Below are 18,620 nucleotides of genomic sequence, written 5' to 3'. Positions count from 1 at the left end.
CTACCTCATATGTTTTAGGGTCTGGCACTGTTAACCCAACATCTTCTCTTTCCCTTAGTTCCGTCTTAAATTTGCCTGATTTTTCTTTCAATCTAATATCTGTCAATAAACTTACTTGTACTCTAAATTGTTGTGTCTCATTTTTTCCCAATTATTGTCTTTTTCAGAATCTTACGACGAAGCAGATTATTGGTAAAGGTCTTGAGTCTGGGGGTCTCTATGTTCTTGAATCACAGGTGCCGAAATCCATTTCTTGTTCAACTGCGTTGTCTCCCTTTGATGTACACTGTCGATTGGGTCATCCATCCTTGTCTAGTTTGAAGAAGTTATATCCTCAGTTTCAGAGTATTTCCTCTTTAGATTGTGAGTCATGTCAGTTTGCTAAACACCATCGCCTTCCTAAAGTTTCTAGAGTCAATAAACGGGTCGACTTACCTTTTGAGTTAGTTCACACCGATGTTTGGAGTCCATGTCCTATTATCTCTAAAACTGGTTTTAGATATTTTGTTACCTTTGTGGATGATCATTCTCATGTTACTTGGTTATATTTAATGAAAAATCGTTCGGAGTTTTTTTCAATTTTTTGTGCTTTTTGTGCTGAAATAAAAACTCATTTTAATGTTTCCGTTCGTAATTTAAGGAGTGACAATGCAAAAGAATATTTTTCGGATTTGTTTAAAGATTATATGGTTACAAATGGTATTCTACATCAATCTTCTTATGTTGACACCCCTTCTCAAAATGGGGTTGCGGAACGAAAAAATAGACATCTTCTTGAAGTAGGCCGAGCACTCCTCTTTCAAATGAAAGTGCCAAAATATTTTTGGGCTGATGCCGTCTCTACAGCTTGTTTTTTAATAAGTCGTATGCCATCTTCTGTACTTCATGGTAATATTCCTAACAACATTTTTTTTTTCTCTAAGCCATTGTTTCCTATTGAACCCAAAATATTTGGTTGTACTTGTTTTGTTCGTGATGTTCGTCCACAGGTAACTAAATTAGATCCAAAGGCCCTTAAGTGTGTGTTCTTAGGGTACTCACGTCTTCAGAAAGGTTATCGGTGTTATTCTCCAGATCTCAAAAGGTACTTAGTGTCTGCCGATGTCACATTCCATGAAAATTATCCGTTCTTTTCTTCATATGTTTATAACAGTCCTGAGGAAGAAGATGATACTTTGGTCTACACTGTCACACATCCAGTTAGTTCTCCAACACCTCTTCCTCAGTCACCCGTTTCCCTCGATCGACCATCCGAGCAGCCACCTGTTCTTTGTGTGTATACCTGGCGACAACAAACCTCAGAACCCGATCCTTTACCTACTTCTCCTTTGTCGGTAGATCCCACCTCCTGTGTTTCAGATCCTAGTTTGGATCTTCCTATTGCCATTCGCAAAGGTACACGGCAATGTACTTATCCTATTTCTTCTTTTGTGTCTTATGACCACTTGTCTACTTCTTCTAGCTCGTTTATTGCATCATTAGATTCTGCTAGGATACCTAAAACTGTTCGTGAAGCATTGTCCCACCCAGGTTGGCATGATGCAATGATAGAAGATATGATGGCTTTAGATGAGAATGGTACTTGGGAGTTGGCCGATCTGCCCACTAACAAAAAGGCTATTGGGTGCAAGTGGGTATTTGCTGTTAAGTTTAACTCCGATGGGACAGTAGCTCGCCTTAAGGCACGCCTTGTTGCAAAAGGGTATGCACAGACCTATGGAGTCGACTATTTGGATACTTTTTCCCCGGTCGCCAAGTTAGCTTCTGTTCGATTATTCATTTCCATGGCAGCTACTTATGATTGGCCTCTGCATCAGCTTGATATAAAGAATGCTTTTCTACATGGAGATCTTCAGGAAGAAGTATATATGGAGCAACCACCTGGGTTTGTTGCTCAGGGGGAGTGTGGAAAGGTATGTCGTCTTCGAAAATCTCTTTATGGGCTGAAACAGAGTCCCCGTGCTTGGTTTGGCAGATTTAGTGAGGCTGTTCTAGAATATGGGATGAAGAAAAGCAATTGCGATCATACGGTGTTTTATAAAAAGTCTGAAGATGGTATTATTTTATTGGTAGTATATGTTGATGACATCGTTATTACTGGAAGTGATATTACAGGAATTTCAACTCTAAAGTCTTTCCTTCACACTCAATTTCAGACGAAAGATTTAGGGCAACTAAATTATTTTTTGGGAGTTGAAGTTACACGGAGCAAGAAAGGCATCTTCTTGTCCCAAAGGAAATATACTCTTGACTTGTTAGCTGAAACTGGAAAGTTGGGATCTAAACCATGCAGCATGCCAATGGTTCCTAACACACAACTCGTGAAAAAAGACGGTGAGTTATTCGAAGATCCAGAGAAATATAGGAGATTGGTTGGGAAACTGAACTATCTTACAGTAACTCGTCCCGATATCGCATACTCTGTTAGCATTGTGAGTCAGTTTATGTCTTCCCCAATAGTCAGGCATTGGGCGGCTCTGGAGCAGATTCTTTGATATCTAAAGGGATCTCCAGGATGGGGTCTAGTATATAAGAATAATGAACACACTAACATTGAGTGTTTCACAGATGCAAATTGGGCAGGGTCAAAAGCCGATAGGAGATCCACGATAGGATATTGCGTTTTTGTTGGTGGAAACTTGATTTCGTGGAAGAGTAAGAAACAAAATGTCGTATCTCGATCTAGTGCGGAAGCAGAATATAGAGCTATGGCACAATCTGTATGTGAGGTTGTATGGGTACATCAACTATTAAGTGAAGTTGGCTTCCAAACTACATTGTCAGCAAAGTTGTGGTGTGATAATCAAGCTGCTCTTCATATCTCCTCTAATCCTGTATTTCACGAAAGGACTAAGCACATTGAAATAGATTGTCACTTTGTTCGTGAAAAGATTCAACAAAAGCTCATCTCTACAGGTCATGTTAGAACTGGAGATCAATTGGGAGACATTTTCACAAAAGCTTTGAATGGAGCTCGAGTTGAATATATCTGTAACAAGTTGGGCATGATCAATATATATGCTCCAACTTGAGGGGGAGTGTTGACATACAAGTTGTCTAGCACATGTATACACATGTACTACATCATAGCTAGCACATGTATATGAGTTGTATAGTAGGTGTAATACAAGTTGTCTATCACATGTATACACATGTACTACATCATAGCTAGCACATGTATATGAGTTGTATAGTAGGTGTAATTAGGTGTATGACAACTAATAGATTAGGTGAATTAGTATTATAAATAGGCCTTGTAATCTTCTCTTCTAGATATGAAATATAGAACTTCTTTGGTTTCTAACAGTAACATTCGCTTTTAGGCTTTTAAAGGTAGTTACATCTCGGAGAACTACTTATGAAATTAACTCTTTACCACAAAGGGATTTAATTGGATACAAAATTAAAGGGAGAAAAGACAGGAGTACCTATAAAAGTGAAACTATTTACCCTGCCCTACCCATTAAAGAATTCTACCCACTAAATAATTACAATCTCCTACCCATTTAATAAATAAACGGGAATATCAAAATAACTACCCCACGCTTAATGCCCTACCTATAAAAACGCAAAAGCTGCTCAAAATTTCAGAAAATCAGCGCACAAAATTAAGATTTCCACCGATATTCCCTAATTTGAAGATCACTAAGTGTGAAAAAATAGATCGAAGATGTTGATTCGCATCTTCTTTTCGGATTTTGATTTCGCTGTTGTTTTCAGATTTTGATTTCGCTGTTGTTTTGATTTTGATTTCGGAGCTAAACTTCTGAATTTTAGCTGAAAATTCTAACCTAGGTTTGGAGATCTGGAGATCTAGAGGTTTAATTTCGAAAAATCTGTTGCAGCTATATACTGTTGAAATTTCGAACACTTTTGATTTCGAACACTGTTGATTTCGAACACTGTTGAAATTTGCATTGTTGAGATTCAAGACATAAAAGTGATTATAACTTCAGAATCATGGAAAATATTCCAATTCTGCTGCAGCATAGTGGAGAATGGAATGATAACAATAATTTCATAAATTTTCATGTTGATGCAATTCTAATAAAGACCTCTTGGAAATTTGAACAACTTCTCAGAAAAATTGCAAAGCAACTGCAAAAGGACAGTAAAACAATAGTTATTCAGTATGTTATTGCTCAAGGATATCCACCAATTACAATTTGCAGCGATATGAGCGTTAGTGTTTACATGGAATTGAAAAAATCAAGTGCAGGGATGACAACACTTCCCCTGTGTGTGTCGTTTGCTAAAAACACTATAGCTGCAAGCACCTCCAGTTTCGATGTTGCTCCAATTTCATCAGAAATTGCACAATTTGAAAGCACTGATATGATTACTACGTTTGATGTGCAAGAAGGAGATGACGCCATTTTAGAACTTGATGATGCAAACATCATAACTGATCAATTTCATCAAAATGTTGAAAAAGGACAAATTTATGAAGACAAGAACCTGCTGGCTCTCGTTATGAAACAGTATATTGTTAGAGAAAAATGTCAATATCGGGTTCGTAAATCATGCCCAAGAAGGTCCATCTGCATGTTTTCAAGTAAAAAACTATGTGATACATATATAGTATATAAGTATGCTAAATCAGTATACTATGCGAGTATGGAATTGTATTTGTTTGTCTGTGTTTTTTATCAGTGATACTGGTATAGTATATAAGTATGCTATATCAGTATACTATGCGAGTATATAACTGTATTGGTTTGTCTTTGTTATTATCAGTAAAACATAATACCAATATAGTATATATGTATGCTAAATCAGTATACTATGTGAGTATAGAATTGTGCTGCTTTGTCTATATTTTTTATCAGCAAAATATGATACTGATACAGTATATAAGTATACCAACAGAGTATACCATGTTAGTATATAACTGTACGGATTTTTGTGTGTGTGTTTTATCAATAAAACATTATACATAACTGCATTTGTATTATAAACAAGTATATCCTTGAATGCGTGGATGAAAGATGCACTTGGAGACTTAAAGCATCAAGTCTGCGAGCATCAAATCTTTTCAAAGTGACGGATTTCAATTCTGTCCACAGTTGTTTAACTGATAAGAGATTTTGTTCACAAAAGCAAGCTGTCTCAGCTTTTGTTGCAGCTGTGGTACAAGATAAACTTGTTGACCCGAAAACCATATATACACCAACAGATATCCAGAGAGACATCCAAAAAGCATATGGTATGGACTTAAGCTTACATGCAAGCATGGAGATCAAAAGAAAAAACAATGCAATTATTGAGACGATCACCAAGTGAATCATACAAAAAATGCCAAAATATCTTTATATGTTAGAGTACGCTAACCCAGGATCAGTGACATGACTACACACTAAAGGAGATGGGAGCTTCTTGTATGCATTCATAGCTATATATGCATCGATTAGAGGACGGGTCTATTGTAGGCCAACAGTTGTAGTTGATGGAAGTTTTTTAAAGTCAACATATAGAGGGACCATACTTACGGCTTCCACGCAATACGCAGAGGGTAAGAATACAATCCAATTACATTCAGTTAAAGAAACAAAAAACATTTTCAAATATTATATGATACCAGTATGGTATACAAGTATACCAACAGAGTATATAGTTGTTTTGCTACACACGTGCGCGTACCTATAACTATACTACTATATGAAAGCTAAATTAATATTTTGTGTACAATCCAATTACATTCAGTTAAAGAAACAAAAAACATTTTCAAATATTATATGATACCAGTATGGTATACAAGTATACCAACATAGTATATAGTTGTTTTGCTACACACCTGTGCGTACCAATAACTATACTACTATATGAAATGCTAAATTAATATTTTGTGTACAATCCAATTACATTCAGTTAAAGAAACAAAAAATATTTTCAAATATTATATGATACCAGTATGGTATACAAGTATACCAACAGAGTATATAGTTGTTTTGCTACACACCTGCGCGTACCTATAACTATACTACTATATAAAATGCTAAATTAATATTTTGTGTACAATCCAATTACATTCAGTTAAAGAAACAAAAAATATTTTCAAATATTATATGATACCAATATGATATACAAGTATACCAACAGAGTATATAGTTGTTTTGCTACACACCTGCACGTACCTATGATTATACTACTATATGAAATACTAAATTAATATTTTGTGTACAATCCAATTATATTCAGTTAAAGAAACAAAAAATATTTGCAAATATTTTATGATACCAGTATGGTATACAAGTATACCAACAGAGTATATAGTTGTTTTGCTACACACCAGCACCTACCTATGACTATACTACTATATGAAATGCTAAATTAATATAGTGTGTTGTAATTGATATTTTGTTCTTTGGGTTTACAGGACAAATTCTACCCCTTGCATATACAATTGTTGATTCGGAAAATAATGCATCGTGGGAATGGTTCTTCTGCAGTTCAGAGAAACCTATGGACAAAGAGAAGGAATGTGCATTGTATCAGACATGCATGATGCTATATGGAAAGCAACTTCAATTGTCTATCCATAAGTCCCTCATTGTGCATGTATGTTCCATCTGTGGAACAACATAAAGACAAACTTCAGGAAGAGCCAAAAACAAATCAAAGAAGTATATTTTGCGTTAGCAAGAGCATACACTGTTGAAGAATTCAACAGGCATATGGCAGAGTTAGAAGCTATTGATAGTAGAGTGAAAACATACCTGATGGATGTTGGATATGATAAATGGTCCCAGGCGCATTCCAAGGCAAATAGAACCATGACCATGACATCGAATATTGCGGAATCAGTAAATGCAGCAAACAAGCACGCAAGAGACGTCCCAGTTGTGAATTTGCTTGACTTTATGACAACATTGATTCAAAAATGGAATTACACCAATCGGAAGGATGCAATGGAATCATTTATGAAGATTGGTGCAAAGTATGAAAAAATATTGGCAGATAATACTATCTTATCATAGACGATGACGGTATGCATGTTCAAAATCATAAAAACAGTGCATGTACTGTGTTTTTACTTTTTTACCATAGTGATTTCACTAAACAACTGAATATTGTTATTTAAGAAATACTATTACTTCATATAGCTAATGACTTTTCTTAATTAAAATTATACTAGGTGTTGCCATCAACTGAATTCTTACATTTAGTAATTGATGGCCAAACAAGAAATGTGGTGCGCCTACATGAAAGAAACTACACTTGTGGGAGGTTTCAGCTAGACGATATTCCATGTCCACATGCAATGGCAGTTATACAAAAATTCCATATGGATTCATACAAGTATTGCTCGGATTACTACAACATAGACTACTTGCTGAAAACATATGAGATACCAGTAAATCCATTGCCTGATGAAACAACGTGGCAGATTCCAGAAGATGTTTCTTCGCAGGTGGTACTGCCACCAAAAGGAAAAATCAAACCAGGAAGACCTAAAAAGAAGAGAGGCATAGGAGGCTGGGAAGGAAATACAGTTACATGTGCACTATGCGGGAGAAAAGGACACAACCAGAGAACATGCCGAAATATTCCAAAGAGAGATTGATATAATGCTTCAATGTTTTTATAGAACTCATATATCGTAGAATCATAGCATTTGAATTGCAAAAAAATAAAATGCATTTCTTGCACTAGACATATATTTGGTATGATGATTCTTTGAGAAATTACTTTTTGGCAACAAATTTATATGGCTACTTGTATTTTCAATAAGAATCTATTTATTTTCTATTTTAGTATATAAAAGTAGGATGCATTTACATCTAGTTGCTGCAGGAAAAAAAATGCTAAAATATATATGTGATACCCAAGTGGTATATCTGTATACCTTATTGGTATATCTGTATATCTTATTAGTATCAAAATATGTATAGAAATAGAAGTGGTGCTACAAATGCAACATTTGTACATACTTTGTTAACAAAATGGGCACGCTTTGCAGCTCATGTCTGTATTGAAGTATAACAAATTGGAAGCCATTTACATGCAGTTATTGTACATCATCAGGTACATTAATACAAGGTGATACCCAAATGTTATATTTGTATACCTCGCTGGTATATAACGGTATTGCACTAATATGGCTAAAACAAAATATGCGCAGAAATACAAATGGTGCACCAGATACAATGTGATACCCAAAATGCGCACGCTTTGGAACTCATGTAAGTACTTACATCTAATTGCTGAAGGAAGAAAGGTGAGTCAAATACAACGTGATACCCAAATGGTATATCATTATACCTGATTGGTATATAATTCTACTACACCATCTATGCTAAAACTACAGATGAACATTAAAGCTTAGACCATCATCACATTCGAAAGCAGATCATTTAACTTCTGTCACAACTACTTTGTATGTTGTTGGAAGTGTTTGCTTCATCTGCCCCTAATTTTCACTTGCAGAATCCATTAAACCTTACCCTCTGGCAAAGGAATGAACCTCGGCATCCTAATAAACCAACAACTTTATGGAAGAAGCCTAAGAAAAGCCTAATAAAACAAGCTGAAATCAGAAACAAAATCAGCAAATTTTTAGCATCAAGAGACATAACTAAACTGATAACCCCCATGTACTTGAAGAAATCTATACCACATATTCTGAACCAGAATAATTAAATATGACAAAAGAAACATTAGCAGCTGGAAATATTTTATAAAGGCACAAGTTTCCTACAGTCTTGAATCAGCAGAAGGTCATTTACTACTAATAATACCATACTTCACCAAAAACTATTAAAATCCTGCAAAGTTTTCATGATACGATTAACTAAAACCAAAAAGAGACCTATACTACTTCTTGCGTTTCTTTCCACGAGTCTTTTTAGGTGCTACTGGAGCCTCAGATTCACTTGATTCGCCATGCAACTGCTTGTTCCTCCCATAGTGCCACAACAGTATACCAAACCTAGCTCGAAGACCATCCACATCAAAATTAGCAACAGTGATTGGAAGATCTTCAATAATATACTCAGCAAAGCAAGCAACATATACTCCACAATCTCTGAAATAAAACAAATTAATAGACTATAAAAATCAATTAGAAGTGAAAATGTTAATATGAATGAGGAAAACAAAGTAAAAAAAAAGTAACTATTCTTACAAATTTTGATGTGTTGGCAGATTTGTAATCAGTGCAATCTCAAAAGGATCAGTCAACTTCTTTCCCATGTGCAGACCATTTTCTATTACAATGTCACTTATTTGGTTATAAAATTCAATACTAACTAGAAATAGGGGGATCAACACAACATAAGCCTCTGCCACTTTTTGAATAACTTTTTTGTGCTTTCGACTACGTAGCGAGTCATATACGTAAAAACATCTCTTGTGGAATGACACACACCCCAATATCCAATGCCAAATTTCTGCCAAATTAATTGGAAAAATGACATGATCAACCTGGTGCCATGGAGTGTTGCAATGCATCCTAAATCCTTTCATGTACTCCATGATATCGTCTGATCTATCAATCAAATGATCTTGTTTCCCACCTTTTACAAATTCTGTGAAAACCCTTTGAATGATATTATTAAAAAGAGTATCTGTAGTTGTGACTTTGATTGGCATATTATTTCCATATTTCGCCTTCTTCCTAAGATAGTAGAATATAATATTCAAGTGCTGCAAAAAAGAGAGAAAGAAAACATGACTACCACTAACAATATGAATGAACTACTACAACAACAAAAATAAAAAGAAGTACACATACTGAACTAGAGAGCGGCCTGCAAAAATAGTTTAAGGTATGGAAAAACGTCTTATCATCAATCTGTTCAACTTCAAAGTCAAAACAAGGCTCTAGATTTTGATCACCAGGTAAATACACTTCCCTATTTCGTATAAAAGAATATATGGATAAGAAATATAACAACAAACATTAAGAAAAAATGAAAACAAAAGTACATGGAAACGAATACGCACTCTCCCAATTGCATGTTTGCTTCAACAAAGTTTGAGAATGCAGCCGTAAGCTTAAAATCAACAGTCTCTGAAATGTCATTTACAAATGGAAATCTTCCTTTGATAACCTTCGAGGATCCCCCATCTGCACTAACACCAGATTTCCAGTCATTCCTATACGGAGACTGTTTTACAGCTGCGGGGCGCCTTCTCTATGCGAAAACTGCAGGAGTAGTTTCAACGTCTGTTTGTATATGGACAATACTTCTTGATACCGACTGATCAGGTTTAGACTTATTTACAGCATGAGTTGTCAGTTCATTTCCAAATTGATTTACATTACGTCTCCCTCCTTGTGTAATGGCAGCAATTAGATCAAGTTGAGAATCAGTATATTCAAAATCAAAATCCAAGTGAAGATCATCCCCGTGTCGACATGGAGCTTAAATTAGAAAATGCTAGTGAATAAATAAATATACAAAGTTAAGAAATTTAGAAAAAAAGAATGAAAAGTTATATATAGAAAACATTACCAGAAGGCAAATTCACATTACTGCCACCAACATCCACTTGACCAACACCATCAACCCGACATGCTGAACACATAAAAGCATTATCAACATCACTACTTAAATAAAAATTTAAAAACTATCAAGAACCTATCATTTACATACTAAATACAGAATTAGTAACATCAACATCGTACCATGTGGAGAAGTATTAGACTCAATAACAACATCTGCTCGTGTCTGTACAGAGATTCCTGATAGCAGCAGAGCAGGACCCGACTTTTTAACATCATGAGATGACTGCTTATATGTTGCTTGTTGTGTAATGGCGGTGATTTGATCAATTGCAGATGCAGACAGTTTAAAGTTAGAATCTAAGCCAAAATCATCATTAACTACACCATCACTTGCTGTGACGTTCTTCACATTGACACCAGTGGCACCTCCATCTTGACCAACCCCACCAAAACTAGATACTAAACATATAAAAATATAAGCAAGAGTACTATTTTAAAAAAACAACAGTAAAAAAAATCAATCAAATCTGTGATTTACATACTAGAAGGCGCTTTGGGCGTGCTATCTCCAAGAACTACAGGATCATTCCCAACATGGCCACTTTCAAACTGGTCATAATCATTATGCATCTCACGAAAATCAGGATCATTATTCTGTTGCTTATGCTGAAAATGAGAAACTAATAATTTTAGTATTATGTATATTACAAGAATACTATGTGCACTAAAAGTAAAGAATGGAATAGTATCCTATAAGCATATATTGCATATTTGAACAATATACTATAGCATTATATTATATAAAAGATCAATACCGCTGAATTTCCCTCTGGTTTCATTGACTGCCTACCAATAGCTGCAAGCACCTCCTCAAACTTGGTCTCTACAAAAAGCTTCAAAGCTTGTAACTCCTTCATTACCTCAGCATTGGTAGGTTGGGAATCACCTCCAGTACTTTCATGCATACTTTGTGTCTTTGGTAATTGAGTGCCAAAAACCTGAAAGCTATCGGGCTGATTGTCAGTGCACTCAACTTCAATTTCAAAGTTTAGACCACGCAGATCAAATAGCTGCTTCTCATAATCAGTTGGGGTGATGTTCTTTAGCTGCAATTATTAAGCACACTAGTTAGAAATAGAAATGATAATAAAGTATGGAAAGATAAAAGATCCCTATTACCATATAATACCAATATAGTATACATGTATACCAACAGAGTATATCACTGAACTGGGATATAGTATACATGATACCAATATAGTATACATGTATACCAACAGAGTATATCACTGAACTGGGATATTGCTACAACTGTGACTAAACTACTGTACCAAAACATTAATAGAGGCAATAAAACTATGAGAAAATTACCTGCTCGCGTTGCAAGCTACACATTTGCAAAACAACTCGCTCATTCGGTATTTGACCCATGACTACCCAATTCAAAATTCGTGGAAGTTTGTTTCCAAGATGATCAGCAAAGTGACCATCCAAACTTGGACAGCATTCATACAACCAAGTCTGTAAAGCCAACGGGAAGCCACCGAGTCTATAAAAAGAAGGCTTATCTTGAAACTTGTTGGAACACGAGTCAATTGTAGCTTTATAAACATTTATACCCCAGGGATAATTATTAAAATCACCGCACTCAATCAAGTCAATGTAAGACCGTGAAATAATCTTTGTTTTGAGTTGAGAAAGTAAGAAGCTGTTCACAAAATAAAGAACTGCTATCTTCAATGCATCATCATTTGTTTCCTATTTCTTCTTCTTAAAACAGTCTGCTAGTTGGGTAAATATCACGGATGCAGTCCCAAAATATTTTGAAATCAACCTATTCTCTGCTATGCTCTCTATACTTGTATCACCCTTACATTTCAACCCAGTAACAAGTGCAAATTCACCCAAGCCAAAGCGTAACCTAGAATCATTCACTACAAACCACATCTCATTTTTCACCTCATGATGTACTTCTCTAATAAGCAAATGGTGCATAACCCGAATCTGCACAATAACTGGTGGCAGATCCAAAAAATAGCCAAAGCATGTTTTCTTAAACAGTTGAAGTTGCCTCTTTGATAAATTCGCTTTCAATTGATGAATAACATGGCAGTTGGTATCCCAATCAACCTTTGGTTTATAATCTAAGTCCATAGGCACAAGAAAATCCCAACACTGCAAAACATGTTCATATAAAATAATTTCAGAAATAGAATTCACTTAAAATGCAACTAAACCAACTAAAAATATTACAACTACCATACGATACCAATACGACATATAACTATACCAGCAGGGTATACAATTCTACTGACTAATTTCCGGCAACTACAAATTTTACTTATAAGGAAACAAAAGGAAAATAGTGTGGAAATAATTTGTAGCAATACTAAGTGACCATCAATGCATAAACTTACTTTAAGTTGTTTTATTTGAAGATGCATATAATATTACTAGGGAGGGAAAGCCAAAAGAAACTTAGCTATTAAATCTACAGTATCCAGAAACTATTCTATCAAATACATATTTTAGAGGATAGTAGCAAAATACTTTTCATCTAGCATATTCTTGAGATTACTAAGGAAGTAAAAGAATAGCATAAACTCACATCAAATTGCACTACAAGATAGCTAATATTCGACAAGGAACTTATGCTACAGTACCAGTGCTTCTCGCCCATTGACCCCATCCACACAATGCCACCTATAAAGAAAAGCTCATTCTGCACTCCTAACTTGCACGATCCCATTCCTTCCATGCTTCTCTCCACCACTGTCAACTGGCTAAATACTAAATCATGTACAAAACCATCTAATGCAAAGCTGAAAATCAGAAATCACACAGAGCAGCTCTGGCTTCAATAAATATGGTTGACTACAACAGCTACTGAATCAGTGACCCTTTTAAACCTCAAGCAGAACATTAATTTAATCTGTCTATATTGATTCAAAAACATTGAGAAACTAATAGCAAAGACAAATATGTCATCCAAAATTAACAAGCTCATTATTGAAAATTAACTGATCTGTACAATATACTAGAAAAGATTACTCAATTCCTTCACGCTCAAATACTATGTATACAAAATGATATCTTTTACTTCTTCTAAGCAGAATGATAGGCCTAAATTTTGCTAATATCACAGAAACATACACATAGAACAGCTCAAATGAACTTCACCCAAAAACTCAAAATTCGCTGGTACTTGATTTTCTCTTAGTTAATCATCTAGTGATGGATTTTGACAGCTATAAACACTATTACGTCGCACTGAACATTGATGAAACGGATAACTGGAATAAATAGATAAATGAAAATCGCAATAAATTTATAACAGTTCTCTTAAATGTACAGAATGAACTTGAAGAAATAGAATTCACTTAAAATTAACACAACTAACTATAACTATAATAATACAAAAGCATAACAGGAAATCAAAAAATAACAATGTACTATACATTAAAAATCTCAAAGATCATAATTGTAAGAAAATTACCTTCTTGGGTGCGATACTAATTTTTTTCTTCTTTAACTGAGAGTCATCGCTACAATCAACATCTACTGGTTGAGTCTCTGTTTTAGGCACGGATTCACGTCGGCTTCCCCCTAACTCAGAATCCTCAACAACTTTACCTTTTCCCTTATCAGTCACAGGAACACCTCCTATGACTGGTTCGGAATTTGTGTCGGGTAATGACAGGTAGGGAGTTTCATCGACTGAAGAAGCATTAATATTGTTGCCCTTTTCACCCTCTAATTCTATATTTTCAGTTGTGTTTTCAACATGACTACTGCTAGGGTTACGACTAAATAGAGACTGAGAATCAGAAAATAAGGAAAAACTAGGAACATACATGGCTGAGGCAACGAATTCAGCAGCTACTTGTGTTGAAGAATGATATTGTCCACGGCGCCACCATCTACGCGCACAATGCTTCCGACCCATAGAGAAAACAACAACCCATAAACATTGATTCACAAAAGTACAAAGGAAAACACAAAAATCCTATGATTTTGAAAACCCACTTTCACTAAAATGTACTTTCAGAAGCAAAAATTTCACCCAAAGCAAAAATGTCACCCAAAAATAGGTACTAGACGAAGAGATAGAATGAAATTGGAAAAAAAATTAAAAACTCGAATGTGGGTGAATTTTGCGTTCTCATCGGTTGGCTATGGAGATTTGGAAACTGTACTCTAGTCTACTTGTTAACTGTTAAAGAACGAAGAAAAGCGTGGGAAACTTGTGCCGGGTGAAATAGGTGGGCTAGATCGAAGATAAGGAGAGATGGGTAGATTGGGCCGCGTGAAATATGGGGGCCGGGTAAATAAATTGGGCCGACTGGGTAGGCAAGGTAAATAGTTTGGGCATGAGTATTAAAAGGTAAATAGTTTGGGCTTAATAGGTATAAAATGAGATTTTCACAAATTAAAGAGGGTTGACGAAGTCCATTTCTGCACAAATGTTTGCTTCAACCACTTCACCTCTTTTGTTGATTAATTATGATCATTGTAACACAACCACGAATAAGAGTTTGGAAAGTCCAATTCCTCAAGTGTTTGGTTATCCGTACCCAAAATTAAGTCGCATAACGTGTTGCTATTTCATTTTTCTTTGCCCCTCTGAGGACGGATTTGAGGCCAAAATCTTCCATTAGTGAGACTCTTCTCTCGTCCTCATGTTGGTCTGAGGTTCTAATGAGTGATTGTAACTTGAGACAACTGATTTCTAAAATTCTCCATAATGTCTATGCTTAATAAATAAATGTGGAAAAATGACATTGTATAGCTGTTTTTAAAATAATAGCCGAAAAATATATATTTGTTGTATATTTTCTGTATATATATACATTTTATAAATTTTTGTATACTTTTTCGACTGCCAAATATAAATAGTTTATGACGTAGACTAAAAGTAATAATACCCCAATAAAAACCTAAAATTATTTAACTGGTGCACCTAAAGTTATGCGCAATTTTTATTATCCTTAGAAAGACATTTATTGGCATATATTATCACCCTAATGTGTCAACTGTCAAGTGCAAGTGAGAGTAGGGCTGTGCACAGATCGAATCGGATTTAGCATATTTCGAATTCGAATTTCGGATTCTAGAAAATTCAATCCGATCCGAATTATATCAGATCGGATCGGATTTTAAAGTTGGGATCGGATCGGATATCGGATCGTATTATTATGCCTCAAAGTTAAACTAATATGTATATTTTCTTTGTAAAAGAGGTAATACATTAAAAAAATTCATGTTTATGCAATTATGAGAGTATTATGGTGCCAATATAGCTAAATCTAGCAATTGTAAAGGTAATAACTTGGAGGTTGATGTAAATTAAAGTGTAGTATTTATCTGTTCTTCCATATATTGGAGGTTGATTCAAATTCTCGAAAAAAAAAGAACGAACAATTCAAATTTTCGAGTTTCAACAACTCAAAGTTGAAAAAATCTGTTCTTCCATATATTTTCCACCATTGATAGCCATTAAAAAGCTTGAAAGCTTTGAATTCAAATTTGAGTTTTCAAAAATCATTATTTGTTTGGATTGAGTGTTGTTGTAAATAATTCGGAATATGTTTAGGATTTTATATCTCAATTTTGAGGGGTTTTGGTGAAGATTAGACTTGGTTTTGACTGAATTTCAGATTGAAACTCGAAGAAGAAGAAGAAGAAGAAGAAGACATATTTCCAGAAAATTGTAGATAAATTGTAGAATTGTAGATCAATTATAGATAAATTGTAGATAAATTGTAGATTGGGAAGACTAAAACTTCTACAAATCTTCTACAATTATGTCGAAAATGCCAATTATGCTACAATTGAAATGAGAATTGGGATATTAAAATTCAATGTATCCAATTTGTAGATATCTTGTAGATAAAATTTCTACAAATAAACTACAAATCAGTTTAAGTATTGTATAAAGTTTTATTGTTTTTAAGGGTATCTACAAAATTACTACATTTATACTACAATTAAACTACAATCTTATTTGAAAAAAAATGTTAGTGTAGGTACCCTCTTTTTCTCTTTGGTAGGGTGGGTAGGTGAGGGTGGGGGTGAATAAGCAATGAAAATCACAGGTTAGTGTAATTAGTAGGAGTAATTTCAAAATACTCTTTGATGTTCAAGACACTGTGCAGTGGTTTAATAGGTTTAAATGGATCATACAATTGACATTCTGCAAATATTTTTATTGTTATCTTATAAGTTCAATCGCTCAAACTTTTTTCCAATTTCACGTTTTCTTCAATGGGCTGAACTGAACGGATATGTATTGCAAGTTTAATTATTCTTTTTTTGTTTTTCAACCCAACACAGATAATTAGGTTGATATAGCGATCTCATGCCTTTTTTCTGACAATAAGATTGAGTTTTTCTCTTTACTAATTATTATTGAATAGTTTTACTACATATCTTTATGACAATTTGTTCCAAATATTCTTGTTAATGATTTGGTCGTATGTGCTTCTCTAATAAACTTTTCCAGCTATGCTTTTATATGTTTGAAACGTGGGATTAAGGGGAGAGGGAAATGTGGGATATATAGGAATTAAGGAGAGAAAAACTTGGGATATATGTACACCTTTAATTAAGGAGTAAAAAACTGCCAATTAGTTATACCTCTAAATTAATTATTGTATATAAATGGTAATTTGGTATGCTGAAATGTAATAAACACAAACCTTAAACATTAAGGGTAATAAGGTTTTATATATGGTATAGGAAGGTAAAAATCCCTTTTGGATATCCGATCTGAATGATCAGCCCTAGGTGAGAGTAGTTTTAGTTTCTTGTTAGCATGTAGGAGCAAAGAAAAAGTTAAAACAAGGCTCCACGTGGTCAATGGTGAACCATTTGTCGGAAAATTATCCTATGTAGCCAGATAATTTTAATGACCCGGTATCGAATACTGGTAATAATATCAACAAACTAACATTCTCATGTACTTCTAGACATGCTGAGCTCCACATATTCTTGTACAGTCAAAGAAGATTAATTCCATAAAAGATGAGATCAGTAAATGACAATTCACTGAAATTTCATCTTTATGAGATTGTCCATATTGTACCGAGGGCGTCTTTAGAGTATACCGAATCAATATAGCTATCCTTCTTCTGACACAACAACACAATTTGAAATAGTATCAAAAGTATATACTAAATAGTTTCCTTTTTCCTTTACTTATTGATGTAAAATCATCTTCTATTCAATAGAAAATTCGGAGAGCCCGATAAGAAATCTAAATAGTTGTAGAAGGGGGCGGAAGATACTTTATAATATACGAGGAACTCACGAAAATCTTTGAGAACTCAAGCATCCAATCAATTGAAATGAGGGTTAACAAAAAACAAAATAGGACCTATTATTTCTACATGTTCCATTAGTAACATTAATTATATGTTGGATTATTTTGGCTTCTTCATATATTTATTTTTTATATATTGACTTAGTGAAAATCTTAGCGTCGTCAGTGCATGTGGCTATTTGTTTCAATAACTAAATGCCACATGGTCATATATAATGATTATTTGTTCTAACTATGCATTTTTTCTTGTTTTTTAATCATTTATTTATTCTTTTTTTCTTGGAATGTTAGATCTGATAGAAAATAGAGTTTTGGCCAAACTTGTTACGATTCGGTATCGAAAAATGGTTGGAAAAAAAAGTCTGGAAAATGGGTTCATAAAAATGTGTATATTAAACAGAGAAATGTTAATTAATTTTGAATAAAACATAGCATGCTTAACATTTTGAGTTGTGGTTACATGGGGAAAATGTTACTTCTGTCTAAACTTGTTAAAGAATTCGTAGGAGACAATGGATTCCCAAAAAAATTTCAAGTTAAACAAGAAAATTTAATTTAATTTAATTTAAGTTAATATGACGTGCGTTGTTTAAAACATAGAACTATAGCTATGTCAAAAAATTGGAGTTCCTTCCAAAAAATGAGCGAGTTCGAATAGAATACTTTTCAATTTAAATTAAAATGTGTCGTTTTAAAATTTAGAGCTGTAGCTACGCCGGAGGGAGTAATAACAATTAAATATTCTAATTAATCTCAATTGTAGCTGTATTGGATAGATCGATAATAAACGAAATATACCGCAATAAGTAGAATTTAGAGTAATATTCATACGTTGACAGTGTAAAAAGC

At 34.3% G+C, this 18,620-nt stretch overlaps 1 protein-coding gene across 1 annotated transcript; it reads right to left on the bottom strand.

Moving 5' to 3' along the window:
- Positions 1–8,814: 8,814 nt before the first annotated feature.
- Positions 8,815–14,396, bottom strand: LOC142182312 (uncharacterized). The gene is made up of 15 exons (XM_075256538.1): positions 13,947–14,396; positions 13,851–13,855; positions 13,114–13,272; positions 12,715–12,778; positions 12,285–12,625; positions 11,822–12,158; positions 11,266–11,556; positions 10,993–11,116; positions 10,631–10,909; positions 10,458–10,520; positions 10,227–10,366; positions 9,946–10,136; positions 9,734–9,854; positions 9,125–9,645; positions 8,815–9,025 (listed from the first exon to the last, which is right to left on the bottom strand). Exons 1-15 carry the CDS (start codon positions 14,394–14,396, stop codon positions 8,815–8,817), a joined length of 3,297 nt encoding a protein of 1,098 aa, XP_075112639.1.
- Between the last annotated feature and the right edge of the window lie 4,224 nt (positions 14,397–18,620).

The sequence above is a fragment of the Nicotiana tabacum genome, chromosome 6 (genome assembly GCF_000715075.1).
Source record: "Nicotiana tabacum cultivar K326 chromosome 6, ASM71507v2, whole genome shotgun sequence".
NCBI lineage: Eukaryota > Viridiplantae > Streptophyta > Magnoliopsida > Solanales > Solanaceae > Nicotiana > Nicotiana tabacum.
Note: the sequence above shows the minus strand (reverse complement) of the source record. Positions and strands in the feature narration are given on the sequence as shown.

Bases quoted from the DNA above. Each gene is read 5' to 3' on its own strand.
- LOC142182312 (XM_075256538.1), bottom strand. From the start codon at position 14,396: ATGGGTCGGAAGCATTGTGCGCGTAGATGGTGGCGCCGTGGACAATAT. The intron at 11,557-11,821 runs GTAATTTTCTCA...TAATAATTGCAG, and splicing joins GTAGCTTGCAACGCGAGCAG to CTAAAGAACATCACCCCAAC. The intron at 10,137-10,226 runs GTAAATAAGTCT...GTTTTCGCATAG, and splicing joins ATGAACTGACAACTCATGCT to AGAAGGCGCCCCGCAGCTGT.